This window comes from Gallinula chloropus (genome assembly GCF_964237585.1).
Source record: "Gallinula chloropus genome assembly, chromosome: 6".
Taxonomy (NCBI): Eukaryota; Metazoa; Chordata; class Aves; order Gruiformes; family Rallidae; genus Gallinula; species Gallinula chloropus.
Window position 1 is genome coordinate 25,454,844 of NC_140091.1, and position 20,383 is coordinate 25,475,226.

Consider the following 20,383-nt stretch of genomic DNA (forward strand, 5'->3'; position numbering starts at 1 on the left):
GATCAGCTATGGGGCAGCTAACTAAGGGAGCATATGCCTTTCCTTTAGCCCAGACACAGATCTGAATCTCCTTCCTCCACCAGTTATGGTGAAATATGTAACGATCGTAAGTACTAATCAAGCTTCTAGCCCTATCTTGAATTTGGCTGAAATATATCAACAAGATCAGTGCTTTTGGTGGAGTGAGGGCAGCACCGTCTGATAGAGAAGAACACCATGAAGATCTCTTTCTTGTGAAATTAGGCTAAAAGCTAAGTTAAGAGAACATTAAGTTCCGAAATAGATGTTCAGAAGCTTCAATGAACCTTGCTGATGCAATCTTGATTTGTCTTGTGTATGCATAAGTATATGACACCATTTTGTGGACACCATTATTATGTGGGGAAAAAAGAAAAAGTAAATTTACATTTCATGTAGAAGTTACCATTTTTTCTTCAGCTGTATTCAGCTTTAGGCTTTGGGGCTTTTTTCTTTTTTTGGGGGGGGATTACTTAAAAAAGTGACATGCTGTGTCAAAATGTTGTTTTGAAATGACAGCTTCCATTTATAAAAGTTTACATCTTCTGTCAAGAAACAAAATATTTTGACTAGAAAATAGAAACTGATTTTTTTCAAGTTTTGTTCAGTTTCTGCCCACCTGCCCTTGTTAATTGATTTTAGAGGTTTCACGTGTGAGAGTTCTCATGTTGCTCTTCTCTGAGCTGAATGTAACAGAAGTACTGATCTTTGAGAAGGAAGGATAAAAACCATAATTCCAGTGACATGCTGAAAAAAGTCTTATTTTTACATATATATGGCCTATGCAGAAATCACAGCAGTATGGGGTGACAGAAAGAATTGATTTGGCAGTTCAGAAGGTCTTGCATTAGTGCTTCTTTGATGGGTACATAATGTTACACGAAGTTACAGGGCATCAAAAGACAGAAGGGACTGTTAGATTATCTATTATTTGACCTACTCTGTATCACAAGCTGTTCATTCATTCCTTTACCCTCATACTGAGCCCCAGTAGTTTGCGTTCAATTAAAACAGATCTTGAGAAAGTCAACCACGCTTGATTTGAGGACTTCACGAGGTGGTAAACACCACTTCTGTTGGTAGTTTCCAATGGGTAATTACTTACACTGTTAAACAGTTGTCACTTATTTCCAATATGAATTTGCTTGGCTCCAGCTTCCTGCCACTGATTCTTATTATGTCTTCAACCACCAGATTAAAGAACCCTTCAGCACCCAGTATTTTCTCCACTGTTCCCATTGACTTCTGTCCACATCTGTTGCTTCTACTAGTATGGATCCTAAATATTGATTTGAGTTTGTAACTGTTGATCTCATTGATTTGCACAAGATTTCATAATGAAATCTGGCAGGACTAGAACTTCTGCAATAAATAGGATATGGAGACTCAGATCAAGGCACCGTTCTGATGTATACAGGGGGACTCTGTTTGAATGGTTAATAGTGATCTGTTGTCCATCTTTTCATCTGTAGGATATCTGACAGATAAAGATCTCCTGGAGTTTCTCATCCGGTGCCAGAATGGCTTGAAGGATAATGGTGTTATCATTCTCAAGGACAATGTAGCCAGGGAGGGCTGTATCCTGGATTGTCTGGATAGTAGTGTGATCCGAGACCTGAACATCCTCCGCAGCCTCATTGAAATGAGTGGACTCACCATCCTACGAGAGGAGAGGCAAGAGGGATTCCCTGAGCAGTGTGTCCCTGTCTGGATGTTGGCCATGCAGAAAGGCTCTGTCCATTCCTGACTGCATAGTGAGACTGCAAAGACTGGACTATGGATGATCCACAGGACTCGGAAGGAGAAAAGCATCTATTAGAATCCTACTAACAATGCACTACTACTACAACTTAGGGCAGCAACTCCTAAAGGATCAGGAGAGAATTGTGATTGAGCCAGCTTCTCTGGGGAATAATCTGCTTCTAAATCCTGCCTGTTTCTTCATTCTCTCCATTTTTGAAAGCCTTTCTAACAGCTTCTTGTCAGATCTCTTTCATTTTTAAAGAGTCGATACTGGACAAAACTCAACTAATAGAAAATAATGTCTGAAGTGTCTGAAGTGGCTAATACATTTTGGAGTGTTTTGTATGAGGTGTTAACAAATAAGCCTGGTTTTTACTAAGGCATTTAAACCTTCTTGGAATTTAAGCAGGAACTGTCTGATCACTGATGCAGGAAATTCAAATAACTTCTGGCAAACCTAGTCTGAATTTGGACTGTCATCACTGTCGGTACTTTAAAGTATTTAAGCCAAAAATGTAAGGAAATTTTTATCCATTTATTGGCATCAGCTATGCATTTTATTGCTCTCTCTCTTTTTTTTTTCTTTTTCTAATTTTTTTTTTCCTGTGAGTTTGGACAGTAAGACAATCTGGTTAATTTTCCACTTTTAGGCACTACTTTGTGTGCCTGACATTTCTGCCACAGAACAATAGTGCTGCATAAGGGTTTTCACACTCCAGGGGAAAACTTAGATAGCAAATATAGGCATGTTTGCATTGAAATTTTGTGAAAAGATTGCCCCACAAATTACATTCTGGAAAACATTTTTTTCAGAATGTTCATAGTGGAAACCACTTGAAAGCATCTCTTCATTATTCATCCCACTGTAAATTTCTTTCTTTCCCACATTCAGAGCAAGTCTGGCACCATATGCAGAGCTAATGGGATTTCATGGGGTGTTAATAGTAAGACTGTAAGAAGAACTAATACAGTATTGTATTAATTAACAACTGTACTAAACTGAGGAGGGTGTTAGTGCAACCCAAAAGCGTCTATGATTTATATTCAAACAGCAGCTGTATAAGCCTGGATTTGAAAATACTAACATTTCCGTAAGGCTCGTAGGAATTACACATTGAGCTTCTTGTACCATTCACACAGGCACAGAAAATGCTGAGGGACGACAGAAGTTCATTTTGCAAAATATAACTGGGATTCTAAATTCTGCTTCATTCTGAGTGAGGACAAGAGGAGATAATTTTGAAGTTATTTATGAAGAAAAATCGCACAACCACAGACTTTACCAAGCTGATTAAAATTTTTCATTCAGACAAAATCAAATCTTTCTCTGAATTCATCTTTTAAAATACTTTGCATTTAGAATATTGCTATAATGAAGTTATATTTTAAAAGCTAATTAAACATGGCTTGTTCAGAATTGTAGAGATGAATGATAATATTAGAATGAACTGGTCTGATTCTGTCAGAATTTTTATCAAGTTTTATTCCCAAAAAACTTACCAGACTTTTTAAAGAGTTGCATTCTGACAAATCTCCATGCTGTGATGGAAAGGCCTTCTATAAAACATCCTCTACATGGCTGTAGGCGTAACTGATTTTGTCAGATACTGTCATCTGTGTTGGGTTAACTCGCATATAAGCCTGAGGATAATGAGATCAGGGAATCTCTCAGCTGGATTTTAGTACTCTCTGCCATCCTTTGATAAGAAATTGGTTTTGATTGCACAACTCATCTTCTCTAGCAGTATGGTTGGATATGTTGAGAATTTCCAGTTTATGGCAGAGGGCTTCGTGCCATTATATCTTATCCAGTAATTGTACTTTTAATGTGCCATCACTAATTGTGCCATTAAGGAAAACAATCCTGGTGGTTTGGTGAATATTCTGGCACGCTATATAACCTAGAAACCTATGGTTCCCCCGACACAGTGATGGATGCAAACTCAGTATATAATATTGTTAAAACCCCTGGGCAAACACTTAAATTCTGGAATTGTCCCCAGAACTAAGTGCTTCAAATTCCCTTTAAGCCTTTTCAATGCTTTCATTCTTCCGACACTGCTAAGAGCTGGTGAAGTCTTTGTATGCGTATTAATATGTGGAGATATCTGAAGGAAACCCAGTCATTTGTTTAACAGGAAAGAGGCATCAGTCCTACAATTAGTAAGACTGGTTAGCAATAACAGCAGAATCCACTTTATTTGGATTCCAAATTATTTTTTCTTCCAGCCAGAGATGTCTGCCATGGTGCAGAATACTCGGGGACTCCTGGAGACCCTAGTACAATCGTGTCTGTGCCCGGCACCTCTGGATTCTGTTGGTCACTACAATGGTGAGAGAACAGCATTGGGGAAATAGGAAAGTAAACAATTTTATACAAATCTAAACAGCTGGTACATCTCACAGGGCAGAATATATCAGCGGTTTACTTATGCACCAGAGTCCAGTTCAGTAATGAGACACATGGTTCCAAGATGGATACAAAATGTAAAATGTTTTAGGGTGAAAGGTAGAATGTAAATGATGGGTATTGTTACCCACAAAATAACATTTTTCAAGCTAAAAATGCTCTTCCCAAGTCTTTCCTATGTGAATTTCCCAAATACATATACATAAACATATAACGAAGATTGGTTCCCTTAACTATGTGAGAACAGAGACAAGTAAATTCTTAATTTAGTAGAAAACCCCATATTTCATGGTTCACATTCCTGGAAATTAATGTTTCATGGCTATGTTGCTTCCACAGTAAAATATTAAAGCTTTTCTGGTGACATAATGAACCTCAAGAGTAAAGAAACACAAGCCCACCAGGGTCTTAAATGCATGAGCTTGCTGCAGACTGAATAATATTTTGGTTTCCTCCTTTTCCAGTGTACATTTTAATTCAAGATCTCCCAGTCAACTAGTTCAGGCCACCCTAAATTTTAATGAATTTGGGTAAGGGTCATTCATTATAAGAATCTTAAGAGTTCAGGGTTCTCTGAACTTCACCACAATATATAATAATAGTGAATCATGAATTTCAAAAATAAGTTCTTGCTTAGACACCATCTATGTATCTATTTCCCTGTGGTGGTCAAAGACTGGATAATCAACTCAGTTGCTCTGCCTCAACCTTCAGGTTATTCAAACTATGCATTTAAAGAAGTCTGTAGCTCATCGGATTGCAGTGGGTGTTTGAATCCCATTTGTTTGGTGCTCATTTAGGACTCATTCCTGATCTGTACCAGGAATTTAAAACCAGGATCTATACCCAAGCTGAGGCAAGGTTCACAGAACAGTTAGAGCCTTCAAGCTCAAGCTCTCATTCACCACCAACAGATAATAAATGAAATACCCAAGTTGCCCTTCAATCAGATGTTTCTCCCAGGCAACCACAACACAAGCAATCACTTAGCCAAGGTGCAGTGAATCCCACTTCTGTCCTGTCGCCACCAAAGCTCTTGGTAATGCCTGGTTTCCCCATATCAGTTCCAGTGCTTATCTTCTGTGAGGCAGAATATTATCTTTATGATATGAATGTGAGGTTCCTTGCAAAGGAGATCCTCAAGCCCCCAGATGCTACAGCAATCCCAACAAAGTATAAGGAAGCAATTATTACAGCAGTCAAACAGTGATCCCAACTGTGCAGCTCCAGCAGCCAATAAAGCTCAAGCTCTTTTTGTTCTGAAGGCATCTCAGACATTATAAATGTCCCTTCATTCCTAATTGGAAGAGAGACCCATCATTCTGAAACATATCACTGAATGGATGTTCTAAAATATTTTGTTTCAGGAATCCTGAAATGATCATATAAAATATTTGTAGTTTCCCTTTCTTGTTTGGATGTGTTTATAATCTGGTCTAAACTAGCTCATGTGAGGTGGTAATATAATACGTTATAGAGGATTGTAATAGTTGGAGTGAAACACTAGTTTCCTACTGATTACATTAATAAAATCAGTTCATTCCCTGCCCCCACATTCAGTGAAACAAGTCAGCAATTTCCAGAGGAAACAGGCATTTCGAGGAACAGTCCTCTCAAGAAGTACTTGCCCAAGCTCTTTTTCTCTGGCCATACCACATAAATTCAGGCAGCTTGCAGTGTGCCTGGTCCAGGGAGCAGCCACCTTAGGCTCTTCGACAGGAAAGAAGAAGAAACTGGCTCCCCCAGAGCAGTTCAGACCACTTCAGAGCTGAATTGGCCAGAGAGAAGAGTGTCTTCTCTCCCTCATGGTTTTATGGGGTGGGGGGAAGAGAGTGCATCCTTGCTGTAACCCATTCAGCATCTTCATTGCTCGTGTCAGACAGAAGTGCTGTGTGATCTGAGGAGCTGTGACTGGCAAAACCAGAAAAAGGCATGGACTTGGACAAGCAAACACCCATTAGAAATCAGAGTCATGGCACCAGGGCACTGCATTAATGGGAGCAACATATCACTGCGTAATGCCAACAGGCAAAAGCTTTGCCAGTTATTCCACAGAGTGCCCTGAGGACCTGTATGCCATTCACTTGTTTTTTCCAGTCTCTTAATCCAGGCTCTCCAGAGCGTTTACAATGGCGTATCAGACAGTAGACCTGTCCAAAGGAACTTGACTGTTATGTGTGATTAAAACCAGTTGTGTTGCATCCCATCCCTTTTCTCTTCCTTTGATGTTTGGGGTTTTTTTTTCCCAACTTGCCAAGAAAATCCCTCCTCCACTTGCCAAAAATGATTTGTTCTCTGTGGACATCACCACATCTCACTGAAGTAAAACAGATTACCTTTGATTTTAAGAGGAGGTAATTCTGTTTATCTGAAAGCAATAACAACACACTGTATTTCAAACGTACAGGTTAAATTCTGCCTCTTTCAATTGATGTCAAGTAGGCACTCCTAGACCTTTGTACAAAACAAAGCTCACGTTCTCATCATCACCATAAATAATGTTACTTGTATGACACTATCCATCCCTAGACCTTGAAGCACGCCTTATCATTGTGTTTGGGATAAGGAAACTGAGGCACAGAAGGTTGATCTGGGCTGCACTACAGCTTCACCTGAGTGAGAGCTGTGAGTGATTAACACCTCCAAGATCAGACCACTACAGCAACTACACGGTCTCTTGCAGGCACAGAGATAAACTCACTGGGCTTGGGCTTGGCGCAGATTGAAACAGCATAGTTGTGGTTAGCCTGCTTGTGAGGCCAACCTGGTATGTCCTGTGAAGAGAGGGCTCAGGCCAAACATTGTGCTTATGGACATAAACAGCTTCTGTTCCTTTCAAAGCACTGGAAGAAAAACATGGGGTATGCCTGCAGCAAAAATAAAGACAGAAAATAAATGGAAAGTTTCTCTTCCCACTATCTCTCTTCCAAAAATGTTGAGTTTGCAGGCATTTCAACCTGTTTGGGTGTTTTCATATTCACGGGACTAAGGTTTTTATAGACATTTGAAGATACACAAGTCTTCTAAGTGCAGTATGACCTACCAGATAGTTATTAGTGTCTTCAGATGTCTGTAAATCTCTGAAGATTTGTTTTGTAGGAACCTTGGCTTCATATCAAGACCACATTTTCAGAATTATCTAGGAGACCAGATTTGAAAGCATGTCAATGCCTGTCAGTAGAGGTAGCCATTAAGTGGGATTTCAAAAGCATTTGGCCAATTCAGTCAAAGTTATCATGTATCTTCAGTACGAATAATCTCACTTGATTTGAGACACCTAAATATACACATCTCATCTAAGATAATTGCCTAGGCTCGCTTTGTAGTCAGTGGAGAAAAAATGCCCCATGTTGTAGACTTTCATAGCAGGCCCATGCATCCATCCCATTCCAGATTAGTGTATTAAAGATCGAAGCAATAGCGAAGTCCTTCCAAAAGCTCCATTCAACTGTGCCACTTTGCAGTGGCTTGAACTCATCTGTAGGTGCATTATGCCTGATGGTTCCCCTCTCCCTAACCTCTGACAATGCCCAGTGAATATAAGATCCTGATTCAGAGACTCTCCCTTCCAGAGCTGCAGTAAGACATTCCCAAACAGTGTTCCACATGCCACAACTGCTGCACAGAGCAGCCTGCTCTGTGTGCATTCAGCCTGACACTGCTAGGAGCAGCTTCTCCTTCCTGCTGCCACTGCTGCTGGGGTAATACTCCAGCATGGGAATCCTCCCACGCTCCTCCAATAACAGAGTAACAAACACATAGCACCATCAACCACAGGAGCTTGAAAATCACAGGTCTAGCTTCAAAATCTTTGTTTGGGAGATTTCCCTGTGTGTGTACACACATGATGAACAGTTTTGCAGATGTATACACATAGGTGTGGAATATGTGGTTTGCATTGGCCAAGGGGACCTGTGGTCCTTGGAATATGTGTGGCTTGCTGGCTTTTCACGAGGCATCAGATGCAGTCGAACAGGAGCCACTACATAATCTGGATCCCCAGCCACACAAAGAAATGATCTAGTGCTGTTTGCCAAAGCAGCTGTTACTGGATCAGCATTGGACGTTACCTGTTCAGCCTGGCTCCATCCCAAGACTCCATGGCAGGATCCCTTGGGTGACACTTGGCACGTCTCACTTGTAAAATCTACTCAGATCCACCCTAACCTCTTTCAATTAATGGTGCTTGTATCTTATTCTCCTCAGTTATGTGTGGGCTTTGTAATGTGGTACATAGGACCAGCTAAGATGACCTAATGACCTTGTGGCTCCCTTCTCTATGACTGTTCTTTGTCACAGGGCACACCAGACTGAGATGCTTCTCACCTAATTTGGACATCCAAGTGACACTTGTCTGAGGCTCAGGTAGTTATCAAGACTTCCCATGATTGTCACTTGGCAGAGATCAGCTCCTCTCAGAAAGAGAAATCTTCTTTCTCCTGTGATGGTTATCCCCTATACTCAACTGTAGAAGGAGCTTGCAGGACTGTCTAAGGTTCATACAAGTTATGCTTAGGTGTTTAAGTGAGGTGAGATGAATTCCAGCTGGAGTGTATGGGAATTCTTGGATCCTGCTGTGAGACCGGTGTTCAGTGCATTCAAGTCTGCTTTTTCTCCCACAGATGTGGAACTTGGATCTGCAGCCCCACCTGTAAAAATCTTCCAGCTCTGGGCCTCCGCTGAGGACCAAAGAGAAGGCTGTTGGAGATTACTCCATCTTGGACCTTTTAGCATTTTCATTTCATAAGGTATGTGCATGGATACTCCTGAAAACTGAGTGGAGTACAAAATTACACTGATGTTTGGCTTTATCTCCCCCAGATAGCCCCAACGAGATTCCTGAGGGGTGCTGTTTGCACTCCAGATTGATCAGTTTACCAATGAGTCAGGGCTGACCCTCTGCTAGGTCCTATTAAATGACACAGTAATTTTATTTATGGATCAGTACGTGAGTGCATTGCTAAATAAACGAGTAGCTTCTCCTAAAATCCAGGTACCATTGGCAAACTCTTAAAAATCTAACCCATAAAATAAACAGACTCCAGGAGTTACCTGTGACTCCTGCCACTGCAGTAACTTCAAGGTAACAAGAAGTCAATAAACCCCCATCAACAAAATCCCCACTGGGATCCAACAACCAAGACTCCGAAGCAGTAGTGATCAAGAGAAACTAAGTGATTCAGTAAAACATTAAAGTTCCCCAAGGAACCGTATCTGGGCTGCCTTGATTTGGTGGAAGAGGCAGCCCTGACCACTTACCAAAGACAAAGTGTAGGACATTGACGAGGCTTCTGCTTGGACAGTGTCTGTAGAGCCATCTGACTTGCTCCTCGCTTGTGATTAGGCCATGTATTTGTCCCTAGCTGCCTAGATGCCAGGGCAGAGGGACTCTGATCAGGTGAAATGACTGCACAAAGTAATTTCACTGTTCAGGTATGGTTCAGTCCCTGTCTTTCTGTTACCCTTGATCTTGCAGATCCCCAAACTGAAGTCTGACAGTGCCTTTGGTTTGCAGCATGCAGTAATTCTGATTTCAATGGGCAGAACAGAGCCTGCCTCTGCCCTGACACAGCAGACATAACGAATTATTTCTTTTTCTGGGCTCTTTCAGCACAGGCAGCTTTGTCCTGTCTCCCCCAACAGACTGCATTCCCTGCAGCGAGGAGAGAAATACCACCTCTCAGAAGATGGCTGAGCACATCACTGTGGTGATCCAAGCCAGCCACGCAACAGCCACAATAGGCGCACGTATGGAACAGGAAGAATTCAGGAACCTGTGGACTACTTTCTGTCATTGCCTTCTCAGGTAGACAGATGAGCTTACACTCAGGCTTTTATGGCTTTTATGGCTTTTCTGCACATCAGTACCAGAGCATGTTATAATAACTGACCCTCTCCACACCCCTGTCAGGTGGGGAAGGACTAATTAGCTTCATTGTATGTATGGGAACCCCAGAAAGCAGAGTTGCATTCATGTCAGTTTACTTCAGCTATTTAGTTCAACTGGTTCTGACAACTGCCTAATACCCAGGGGAGGAACACTAATGCTTCCACAAGACTTTTCAGTCCATCTGATGCTACTGGACAAATCTGGCATTGGTTGTAGCCTGTCTCTGTCTGCTGAATGGTGAGTTGGTCTTCAGCTGGGACTGTATACCTAAGGTTAAGTGAGTTGAATCTCACATTGAGGGGAGAGGAGCCTTAGAGAATTGTATGTGTTAGAGCAGGGAATAAACCCAGCTCTCCTTAGTCGCAGCTGTGTGCTCATACTGCTAAGCCGTTTCCTTTCTTATTTGTGTAAACTAAGGGGATTTGGGTTTCCAGCATGGTAAACAAGGATTTAACTACTTCCTCCCTCCTCCCAAATAACTTTCCCTGAAATTAATGTGGTAAACAGAGCCGTCACTCTCAAAAAAGCCTGTCTGCTTCATGTTGGTTTTGTAACTGATCCTCTGTTGGAAGCAAGCAACTCAAATTTCTGCTAAAAACAACCCAAAGGAACCTCTTTAACAATAACATTACAAGCAGTCTTATACCCCGCTCCACTGGGTCCTCTGATGGAAGAGTGGACACCCTGGATGGATTTGTAATCCTGTGTGATAAAGAAGCGCTAGGACAGCTGGCAGCGCTTGGAAAGCAGCATGGAGAGAGAAGTTGCTCTGGGAACTTGCTTCCCTCCACCTATGTGCTCTGCTTGGCAGACAAGTGTGGACAGAGCAAGATCTAGCACCTGGGATCAGGAGCCAGAAAGAAGCTGTGGCCTCATGCTGGACATGTGTGAGTTGCAAAGGTGGTGATGGGAAAGAAGAAGGATGTTTGATGTAGAAAGCAGGAGGCTTGACAGGCTGGGTGTATTCTCATCCTCAAACACCCCATTGTGAGAATGGCTTTCAAATAATGACATTTTAGGAAATAATGTTCTTGTGTTTGTAGTTAAGGCTTAACTTAACCCTTTAAGGCTTACCTGCACCATGAAGGTTATAAAGTTGTTCTTTCAGAATTAGAATTCACACAGAACTAGAGAATGTAGGATCTGACCTGCTGTTGCAAATTGTCCTTCCTTTCTGTCCCATAACGAGTGCACACAAATAGCCTGAGGTATTCATAGAAGCAAAGTGGCAGAAATCAAAGACAAGTGTCGAGTAAGGAAGAGGCAGAGTCACAAGGAGGAGAAAAACAGGAATTGTTCTTCTCCTTTTGACTGGGGAATAGTTAGAAACTTTCTGCCTATCACAGTCTTGAAATATGTGTTGGAACTGTGCCTTCTAAATATCTTTACTTAAGGTTAGACCCAGTCACACAAAGCAGCTTACAGCACTTTCTTTCATAGGTCTCTCAGTGCAGAGAGAAGCATATGTTAATCCCTACTGTAGAAGGAAAAACAATGTCCCAGAGCATCCTATCCTGAGTAGCCAAGTTGGGAATCCACCTGAACCAACCCTGTCTCTGGGCAAAGCTGCCACTTCCCTAGGAGTACAACAGGTAAGATCTTCACAGGCTGGGGTATGCTGTGTACCTTTCCTTCATGAGGGGCAACCTGCCCTCAGCCAGGGCCTCACTGCTGCTAGAGGCTGAGCAGTGAGGAGAGCACAAGGAATATGTCTTGGTACGGTAGGACGGGATTTCCAGCCAGGACGGCTGAGGTGAAAATCCTGCACAAATCCATATGAGACACCCTTGCAGCTCAAGACATCCATCAGCTAATCCTCCCTTTGGCAAACTCCCCACTTACCCTTTCCATCAAAGGAGCTTGGATTACCACGGCTGCTGTCTTAATGAGTGAAGGCTCTGAAGGAGGCTGGTTTCTCCAGGACAAAAATAAAGTACTTTGCACTGTCTGGATCACCTTGCTTCTTAAGAGAACCAGGCATTTAACAAACTGTTACTGAGCCTCAGGAGGGAGGCTGGTACTAATCTGGGGAGCTGTGCACTCAGCAAGTGGGGCCCAAGAGAACCTAAGTGCCTTGTCTCATGCTGCAGAGTAATTATGGAGTGCGCATGTTCCACCTTGCAGGTTTTTGAGCAGGTCATGAGGCCAGGGCCATGGCTACTCCCTGTCACTGTCGACCCAGTGGTGGCCTTTGGCAAAGGAAAGGTGTTAACTCACGTTTCCTGGCCATACTCCAATTGGGCTTTCTTAAATTCCTGCCCCAGCCAACCAACCAACCAACCAACCAACCAGTTTTGACTGTTTGCTGATTCCCCCAGTCACTTCTTGCTGCTGGTTGTGGAATGACCCTCTTTCTTCCCTTGGAAGTGTGGCTGTGACTAGAAGGATGGTATAGATTGGCCTTGGGCTGTTGCATAGCTGTTGTGCTGAGAGAGGGCTTTCCAGTTTCTCAGTTCCTCTCATTGCTGTTTTCCCTGTAACCATTGGACCAAACTGCCCGTGCCCCTCTAATCAAAGCCATGTGAAGTTAGCAAGAGGCCCCAAGTACATTTCCTGGCAGCAAGACGAAAGTAAGTCTACTGAGAAGTTTATGCAAAGAGAATATTTCTAGTATATACAGTTCTGTCTTGTTCTCAGATGCCCATACCAAAGCAATTACTGTATGGGAGATGCCGGCTGGCTGGAAGAACCTGTTCATTCTGGGTCTGTAATGGAGTCTGTGAGGAACTCAGCTTCCTGGTGTGGAAGAAGGTAAGTGTGTGTGAGGAGGGGAGGCTGGGACATGTTTATTTGGGAAGTTAACCTTTCTGGGCTGGGAGCCTACTTTTTAATTTATTTGGTGGTCCAGGAAAATTCGTCACATCACATTCTTCAGCTCCTATTTCCACTGAGGCAATTACATCGCCCCGTAGTCTTAGCTGGCTAACAGGGATGCAGCTGTATAAAGCGCAGGCTGCCTGTTTCACGATGGCAGCAATGCGGTTTGTCCCTAAGACAAACAAAGGAGAGGTAGGAGTCTGGGTCCAGCCAGGGAAATACAGACCCAAGGCCAACTCTGAACTTCGAGCCAGCTCACGGATGGGTTTTTCCATGTCTGCATTTACCCCACCCTTGAGCTCCTCCCAGCAGTTCCAGAGACACATGCGGCCTCTATGTTCCTGTAAGCACAACGGCTGCTGTTTCTGTGTTCCCAGGAGAAACGCCCAGGATGAGTACTATGGCTTTCCAAGTGATAACTTTAGGGGTCTGATAAGCATTTTGTTGGTCTCACTTGCAGGGCTTCTTGACAGCACGGTATTTTGTAGATCAAGGACTGAGGGAGCAAGGCCTGGAGGAGTTGGGGCAAAGACTGAAACACTGGGTTGTGGCAAAGTGCTGAGGGAGGTGGAGAGGCAGAGCCCTAGAGCATGGGATTTCCATGATAGAGAGTTGGTGTCTCTCCCACTCACTCCCTTTTTGGTGGTGTTCCTGAATACAGGAGAAAACCTGGTGTCTGTTGGGTCACAGCCCCTTGCTATGGCATGCCTGGGTTCAGACTTCCAGCATTCAGAGGGACGTTGGGGGATTTACTCATGGAGTCTCACAGCACCTCTGTGAGGTGTCCGAGTACATTACCACCGTTTTGCACACAGCAGTGGTAAGGCAGTTTGGGGCATCGTCTTTCACAGGCAGCAAGTTTGGCAGTGACAAAGCCTGAAGGAGAAAACTTTGGGCTGCCTGGTGCTTGGCTCACTACGTTCTCCTCCAGACCCTGCTGCTTCCTCTGCAAAAATGCTGAATCTGCTTCTGAAGCGCACGTCTCATGTTTCTAGCCTGTGTCTATACCAGAATCTTAACACCAGTTTAAAAACTGGCATAATTGATTCAGATAAAATGCACCTCTCAGGTCTTGCAGGCAGGGATTCTGTTTTCAAAAGCTGCTGTTCCTCCTGCAACACAATGCAGCCATATTCTTGTAGAGCTAATAATCCATGCGTGCCCTTTAAAAGAAGAAATCAGAAGGATTTTTTAGACATTTTTAGGCAAAGGTTCGTTCTTTTTTTTCCATGCTGCCTCCTTGGTAACCAGTTAAAACAAATTCCTCCAGACTGTAAACTAGAGATAATGGAGTTCGCCTTTAATCTCGGTCCGCTACAGATCAAGTTACCTCTTAGAAATTACTTATCCTGGCCAAGCAAATGAATTGGGATTGATGTTCTTAATTGTTTTCTAAATTGCTGTTCCCCACTCCCTTCCTCCCCTTCTCTCCACACAGCTGTTTTGCATCAGAGTCTAGTCTAATGGGTACTGTCACTCACACGAGGGGGTGAAGTCATGTGGTCATAAAAGAGAAAGATTGGGGGAAGAGAGGGAAATACCACCCAGTGCATTATCTGGCTGTGACACACACAAATTGAATAGAAATAATGCCTCCTAGGGGGCTAGTCCCAACAATGGACACAGTTCTGTCTTGGGCTAGAAAAATGCAGAGGCTCACTCCGTTCTCTGATACTTGTTTTTCTCTCACAGAGAAGGAGGATGATTAAAGTGCGAGTTGGAGACACGGGAAACCTGAGTTGAAACTGCTGACTTTATGGCCACCTCCTTTTGTCTGGCTTTGGGCAAGTCTCTTTGTTTCTGCCTTAATGGTGGTATTTGTAATACATAAATAATACAATTCCCTTCCTTTCTCATCGGGGCAACAATGGTCTTTCATTAGCTGTATCTTACAGAACAGCTTAACCTGCTCTCTATCTCTGAAAAGTGCTTCAGTATTCCCTGTGCTTGTGTGTATTAGTCTCCAGCTCACTTGGAACTTGTGTTTCAAAGACTTCAGCCTCAAGAGCACCAGACCAGGACTTAACACCAGAATCCTATCCCTTCACAGCCTCTAAAGTGGGGACAAATCTCAAATCTTATGCAGGAACCATCTCCTGAGGATATTTTCTCATATAAAAATCATTCCTGCTTATGAAATATATGCAAACAAAGTATTTCACCAACTTTCGTTGGTGAAGAAGGGAACAACTGCAGCTATGTTCCCTCCCAACCTATAAATGACCAATAATCTTTGCTGCCAGCAGTTTTCTGTAATTCAGATGTTGCCTTTCAGACCTTGTATTTTTATGGACTGGCAAGTGTTGCCTACTCATCCATCCATAGAGGGCAAAACCTAAAAGAACAGGTTATCCTCTTCTTAACCTGACCCAGAAAGTCTTTCTTGACAAACAGCAGTCTATCACTTGCTCTTGTTAAATTGAGTTAGTTTTCTAAAGAAAATGAGGGAAACGGAGATTTTGCTGTCCACATAAAATCCTGAAGTGCTTGCTGGAATAGCAGCAGACTCTTGGATACCTGTTTGTAATATCTGAGAACACTGTGTAGAATAAGTCCAAGAAAAAATTACAGGAAAGAAACAGTTTTATACAAAACGAGTTAAAAGATCATGCTACTTTCTGAAAGTGGTGAGGAAAGCCAACTATCATAAGTGTAGAGACTCTTTCCCTCCTTTTCAGTAAGGAGAACGTGGATTCCTTGAGCTCACTGCAGCACTGCACACAACAAACAGGTAGCAGTTTGTTGTTGACTTGAGCAAAATCACATGCAGTTACTCTGCAAATGCCAGCCTGCAGGAGCCATTCTGTGACAAGCCTTAGGAGACTGGGAGGTGACCTGAGGTGACTATGTAGAAAATGGTGTGAGAATCCAGAAGAGACAGATTTTGCCTTGTTTTGCTCTTCTGAGAGTAGTCACCTCAGCAACAGGTAGGGCCAAGAGAGCTGGTCACTATCCTGGAAGGACAAAAACAAAATGTGTGCACGTTGGGTGTTGGGAGTGAGCTTTTCAAAAGCATGACTGTGGGTTAGGAGTACAACTTCCAAGTCATTTGGAGCAGGCACACCTATTTGTCTAAATCTGGGATTCATTCAGCTCTCTGATAGTCTCAATGCCCAGTTCAAAGCTAATTTCCAGAGCCCTCTCAGAACTCAGGGCAGCAAGACCAGCAGTTCATGAAGCTGACACATCCTGCCCATCGCAGGCACTCTGCTAGAAGGCTAGCTGCCTCTAGCAGCTATCACAGTCCTTACCTAGTTCTGTCAAAGTGATCCAAACCAGCAGATTCAGTATTTAAAGTGACTTGGTATGACTGTGGCTCACAGGAGAATGACCTCTAGGAAGGGACAGTTACCAAAAGGTGTAGGTAGACAGTAGCATCCTCCTCCTGCTTTCACAAGCGGGATGATAAGAGCAGTGCTCAGGAAGGAACTCTGACCTTCTCATCACAGCTTCCTTTTAGCACAGGAGGATTTTTCTAGCTGTTAGATCTAGAAGCTGAGCTGCTGTAAGGAAAAATCTGCAACCAGCAAGGAAAAAGGGAACCCAGGGTGCTTTTTCTTTAGCAGTGTATGCTAATAGCAAGGAGAGAAAACTCATTTATGTCAATGAAGCCAACAGATGTGACCCTTAGATGGTGCTGCCCTTGCTGACATGAGGTATTTGCTGACTCCTTGAATAGCCCCCCATGCAAATCAGTGCAACTGCTCTTGGAGCGAGGTTCTGGTCACTGTTAGTGAAGATGTCAGAATCTGGTCCACAGGGAATAAATGCATTGAGCAAGAAGGGGCTCTTCTGTAACCTCTTTCCTAGAACATGTTTGGAGGCCTACATTTGCAGCTGGTTCCTATCTGAAAGCCAAGCCAAACCAAGCCTTCCTCAACCAGAAAATGCAAGCGTGCCCAGACTTTTGGAAGTTCATCTCCAGATCCAAACATGAGGCTGGATCCAAAGTTGATAGACTCCCACTGACCTAAACAGACATTTGGCCCGAGCCTCCATGTCTCGGGCCCATCCTGACACAAAGCAATACACCATGCACCAATACTACTGGCGTGCCTGGGCCCATTTCTGTAAGAACATGATCCCTTTTCTTTTTTTCCTTCTCTTGCTTTTGATTTTTTTTTTAATTTTATTTTTTTTTAGGGAAGGTATTGGTCTCAGGGAGGCATAAACTCCCTTCTTTTCCGTCCCTGATTGAGTATCAAACTCCTCCGCTGAGATTTCTCCATGGAGACATTGGGTTTTCCTGGCAGGCAGGGTTGCAAACTACTCAGCGGAATGTCTACAGCTCTGCAGCTCCAGAGGAGCCAGGAGGCTGGGCATCCCAGCCAAGGGAAATACTGCTGTCGTCCCAAGAACACTTTCATGGAGACTGAGGTGCATACTGGATTAGAGGCGGCTAAACTGGGTTCTTGGGGTATTTTGTTGGTTTCCTTTTCCCCCCCTCGAAAATCTAAAGCAAGGGAAAGAGAACTCCACAGAGGAGAAATCTGGTGATCCTTGTGGATGTTGCAAAATGTGGTTTGTTAATAGATCTTTTTACTTCTGGTACTTCTGGCTTGTTCAACACATACGCGCACATACACACATACAGAGAATAACTTGGCAAGCTCATGTTTTCATGGCACAGCACCAGAAAATGGGAGTTCCCCTCCCAACAGAGAAGATCAGGGCAGTGAGGCAAAGGTGGAGAATCAGACCCAGCCTGAGACTCAGTGGAGTGCTGGCTCGGACAATTCTTACACAAATAATCTCCAGGAGCTCTGAACCCATGTTTCATTGTGGACACAGACAGTGCTGTAGAAAAAACAGACTGGAATTGCTTCTCTTTCATGGCATCTGTAGTGTAAAAACGTTTTTCGTCCAAGACATTTGTGGTCGGAAAATCCTGACACCTCATAAATTATCTTAGAGGCGCAACAAAGCTTCAAAAAGATGAAACTCAGTGCTGAGGTCAGCAGGAATTTTTTCTGCATCTTCTGCAGTGGAGGAGCGTTTTCGGTCTCGGGGAAAACCACCACAAAAAGAGGCAGCAAGAAGGGAGAATATTTCTTGGCATGGGAACCTCAGTGCTCAGGGGAGTAAGGCGTCCTATGTTATTTATTTTTGGCCACCTCTGTGTTCACACATCATCAGAACATGATCCAAGAGACCAGGGGCAGCCTGATAGTGAGGTGGCTGCTGCAGTTAGGTGACATTTCCAGGTCCACCCACTCAGGCTAATTACCTTTGCATAGTGCTGGGGGCTACGTGGATTAAGCACCTTCCAGGATTGGTCTGACAACACTCTATAGGTGAGGTGCGTGTGGGATAGGGGTGAAGTACTGCAAAACCACAGTAGGTTTCAGCACAAGTTTGCAGAGAGTAGGCAACAGTGGTGTGAGGTATGCTTTATGGTCTCTACCAGCTCATACCCGTGTGCAGGCAGTTGGCATTTTTAAAAGCTGTTTTCCTGTTCCTCCTGATGACAAATGCAAACTGGAGCTGGACAAATGCAAACCCACTGCTGGAGCTCTGGCTGCCCGGCTGCGTGAGGGTAAGCAGGCTGCTTAATCCCTCACACCTTCCTCTAACTATAGCTAGTCTGAACGAGGACAATTGCCTGACACTTTCCCTTGCTCTCTTCTTGGATATTTCTTCTTTTCTATATAGAGAAGAGCTTCCTTCTTCCAGACAAGGTGGAGAAATAGGATCCTGAGGGTGATGTCCATACAGCACTTTTTAATGCAAGAACCTCTGAGGGATCTTAGTTAATACACGTAGGTGTTGGGGTGGCAACCAGCTGTCCTCTGCAGGACATGAAACCCTGTGCTGGTCAGAGGGAAATTGAAGTGGTGCTTGAAAGGTGGTGTCCAGTATGGCCTATGGTTTCCCTGTTGTGCTGTGTGGTTGAGCCAGTTAGTTCAGGAAAGAAGAGCTTTTTTGTGGGGTGCAAAGTGGAAGAGATGTTTCTAAGAAGGCAGAGACTTGTCTCTTCCAGGAAGAAGTCATCTTTCTTGTAGCAGTTCCTGTTGTTGCTCCTGTCAGCCTGCTGCCTTGGGTACCTGCTGCCATCCTGATCCCTGCCTGGCCTTGCCCTGCAGCACTGGTGGCAGGAGGCCTGGTGTGCTGTGCGGTGCTGGAGTGGTGCCCGCAGCCTGGCGAGGGCTGCCTGGGAAAGGCAGTGCCCAGGATGTGACAGCCAGCCCTCCTGCAGGGTCCCAGCGCAATGGGGAGGCTGCCAATGTACAACCAGCGTTGCAGGCGGGGACACACTCCCCCTGGGACAGGCAGTGGGTTTTAGGGTCGTTATTTATCCCCGTTACTGAGCAGCCATCAGAATGGCTCCATTTTAATCTGTAGCAATGCCCGTTGCTTTCATGTGTCTTATTTTGGAGAGCAAAGCTGCAGGCTGGGATACAAACTGCTTCCCGTTCCTGTGCGCGGACAAAACTTGCAGGTCTAAAACTTCTCTCCATATGTTCAGCCCTCTGAGTCCCTAGCAAGATCTAACCTCCCTGCCCACTTAGTAAATCAACGGTTTCTGAGGCATGTAGAACTGATTTTATGGCAGCAAGATGCATTTCACTAGATTTATGTTATTAAACTGGAGGAGGGGAAGCCTCCTTTTATTTGGGGCAGTCCTTGAATTTTACAGGCTTGTTTGAGTAAGTAATTATTTTGGTAATGCTGGGGCCTCCTTTATTGAATCGTAAATGCATCCTGAACAGCTCTCAGAATAACAAGCAGGCCTTTCCCTGAAAGTCTATGGACTGCCCTGAATCCAAACATTAGTAGTTTGCTCTCCCATTAGCTTTGCTGCTGAGGGCTGCCCTTGCCTCGCTTCTCTGGGGCTACTCACAGATTAAGCATGGATGTAAATCTTTGCAGGATCAGTGCCACAAAGGGAAAAAAAAAAAAAAACCCAGCCCAAAAGCCGTTTCTTTGGAAACATCCTCTCTGACCATGTTAGGAAAAAGGATCAGATAATTGGGATCTTTATGATGCTTATTATAAAAAATGTTCTGGAACTAGTTCAAGCACCAATCAGAAACCACATTGTTCCACTAAATCACTTTCAGATGCCATTTCAGATACAGAATACAATTACTCCTAGTTTAAAAATATAAATGTTCCCTTCATAAAACAGACACACACGCGCATGCACACACACACACACAAAACTATTTTAATTTCTTTTATTTTTATCTGTCTTGGCTGGAGTTCAGGCCTTCCACTGATGATCTATCAACAGATCTTGTACCATTTCTTTCTTCCGGGCGTCGTGCAGAGCCCACCATACAGTGTGGAAGAGCCCTGCGACATGGACATTAGGACTTCACATACAGAAGAGCTCTTGGACAAGCCAAGGGGCTGGAGGCCCAGGCTTGGATGTCTATGTGGTTAAGAAATCAACTCAAATCAAAACCTGGAACAAAGATTCTGCCCCTGAATGTTGCATTAAAAACCCACCCGAGATGCTTGGAGGGGTTCCTGGGCTGTCACTGTTTGTTACTGGATAGCTG

General features: G+C 43.8%; 1 protein-coding gene across 12 annotated transcripts in view; it reads left to right on the plus strand.

Moving 5' to 3' along the window:
• The window catches only part of NTMT2 (N-terminal Xaa-Pro-Lys N-methyltransferase 2), a 48,854-nt gene that overhangs the window by 14,319 nt on the left and 14,152 nt on the right, over positions 1-20,383 (plus strand). For 6 of the 12 annotated variants that reach the window (XR_014617399.1, XR_014617400.1, XR_014617401.1 and 3 more), the window contains exons 4-8: positions 8,794-8,919; positions 9,783-9,977; positions 11,502-11,653; positions 12,682-12,812; positions 14,571-14,666. Coding sequence is in view for 2 of the 12 variants with exons in the window: in XM_084266528.1 (XP_084122654.1) it covers positions 1,491-1,765 (275 nt within the window). In the remaining 10 variants the exon portion in view is untranslated. Of the gene's footprint in view, positions 1-1,490; positions 3,162-8,793; positions 8,920-9,782; positions 9,978-10,266; positions 10,299-11,501; positions 11,654-12,681; positions 12,813-14,570; positions 14,667-20,383 lie in introns of those variants that run through there. The other 6 variants (XR_014617403.1, XR_014617406.1, XR_014617407.1 and 3 more) reach the window with 6 other exon arrangements.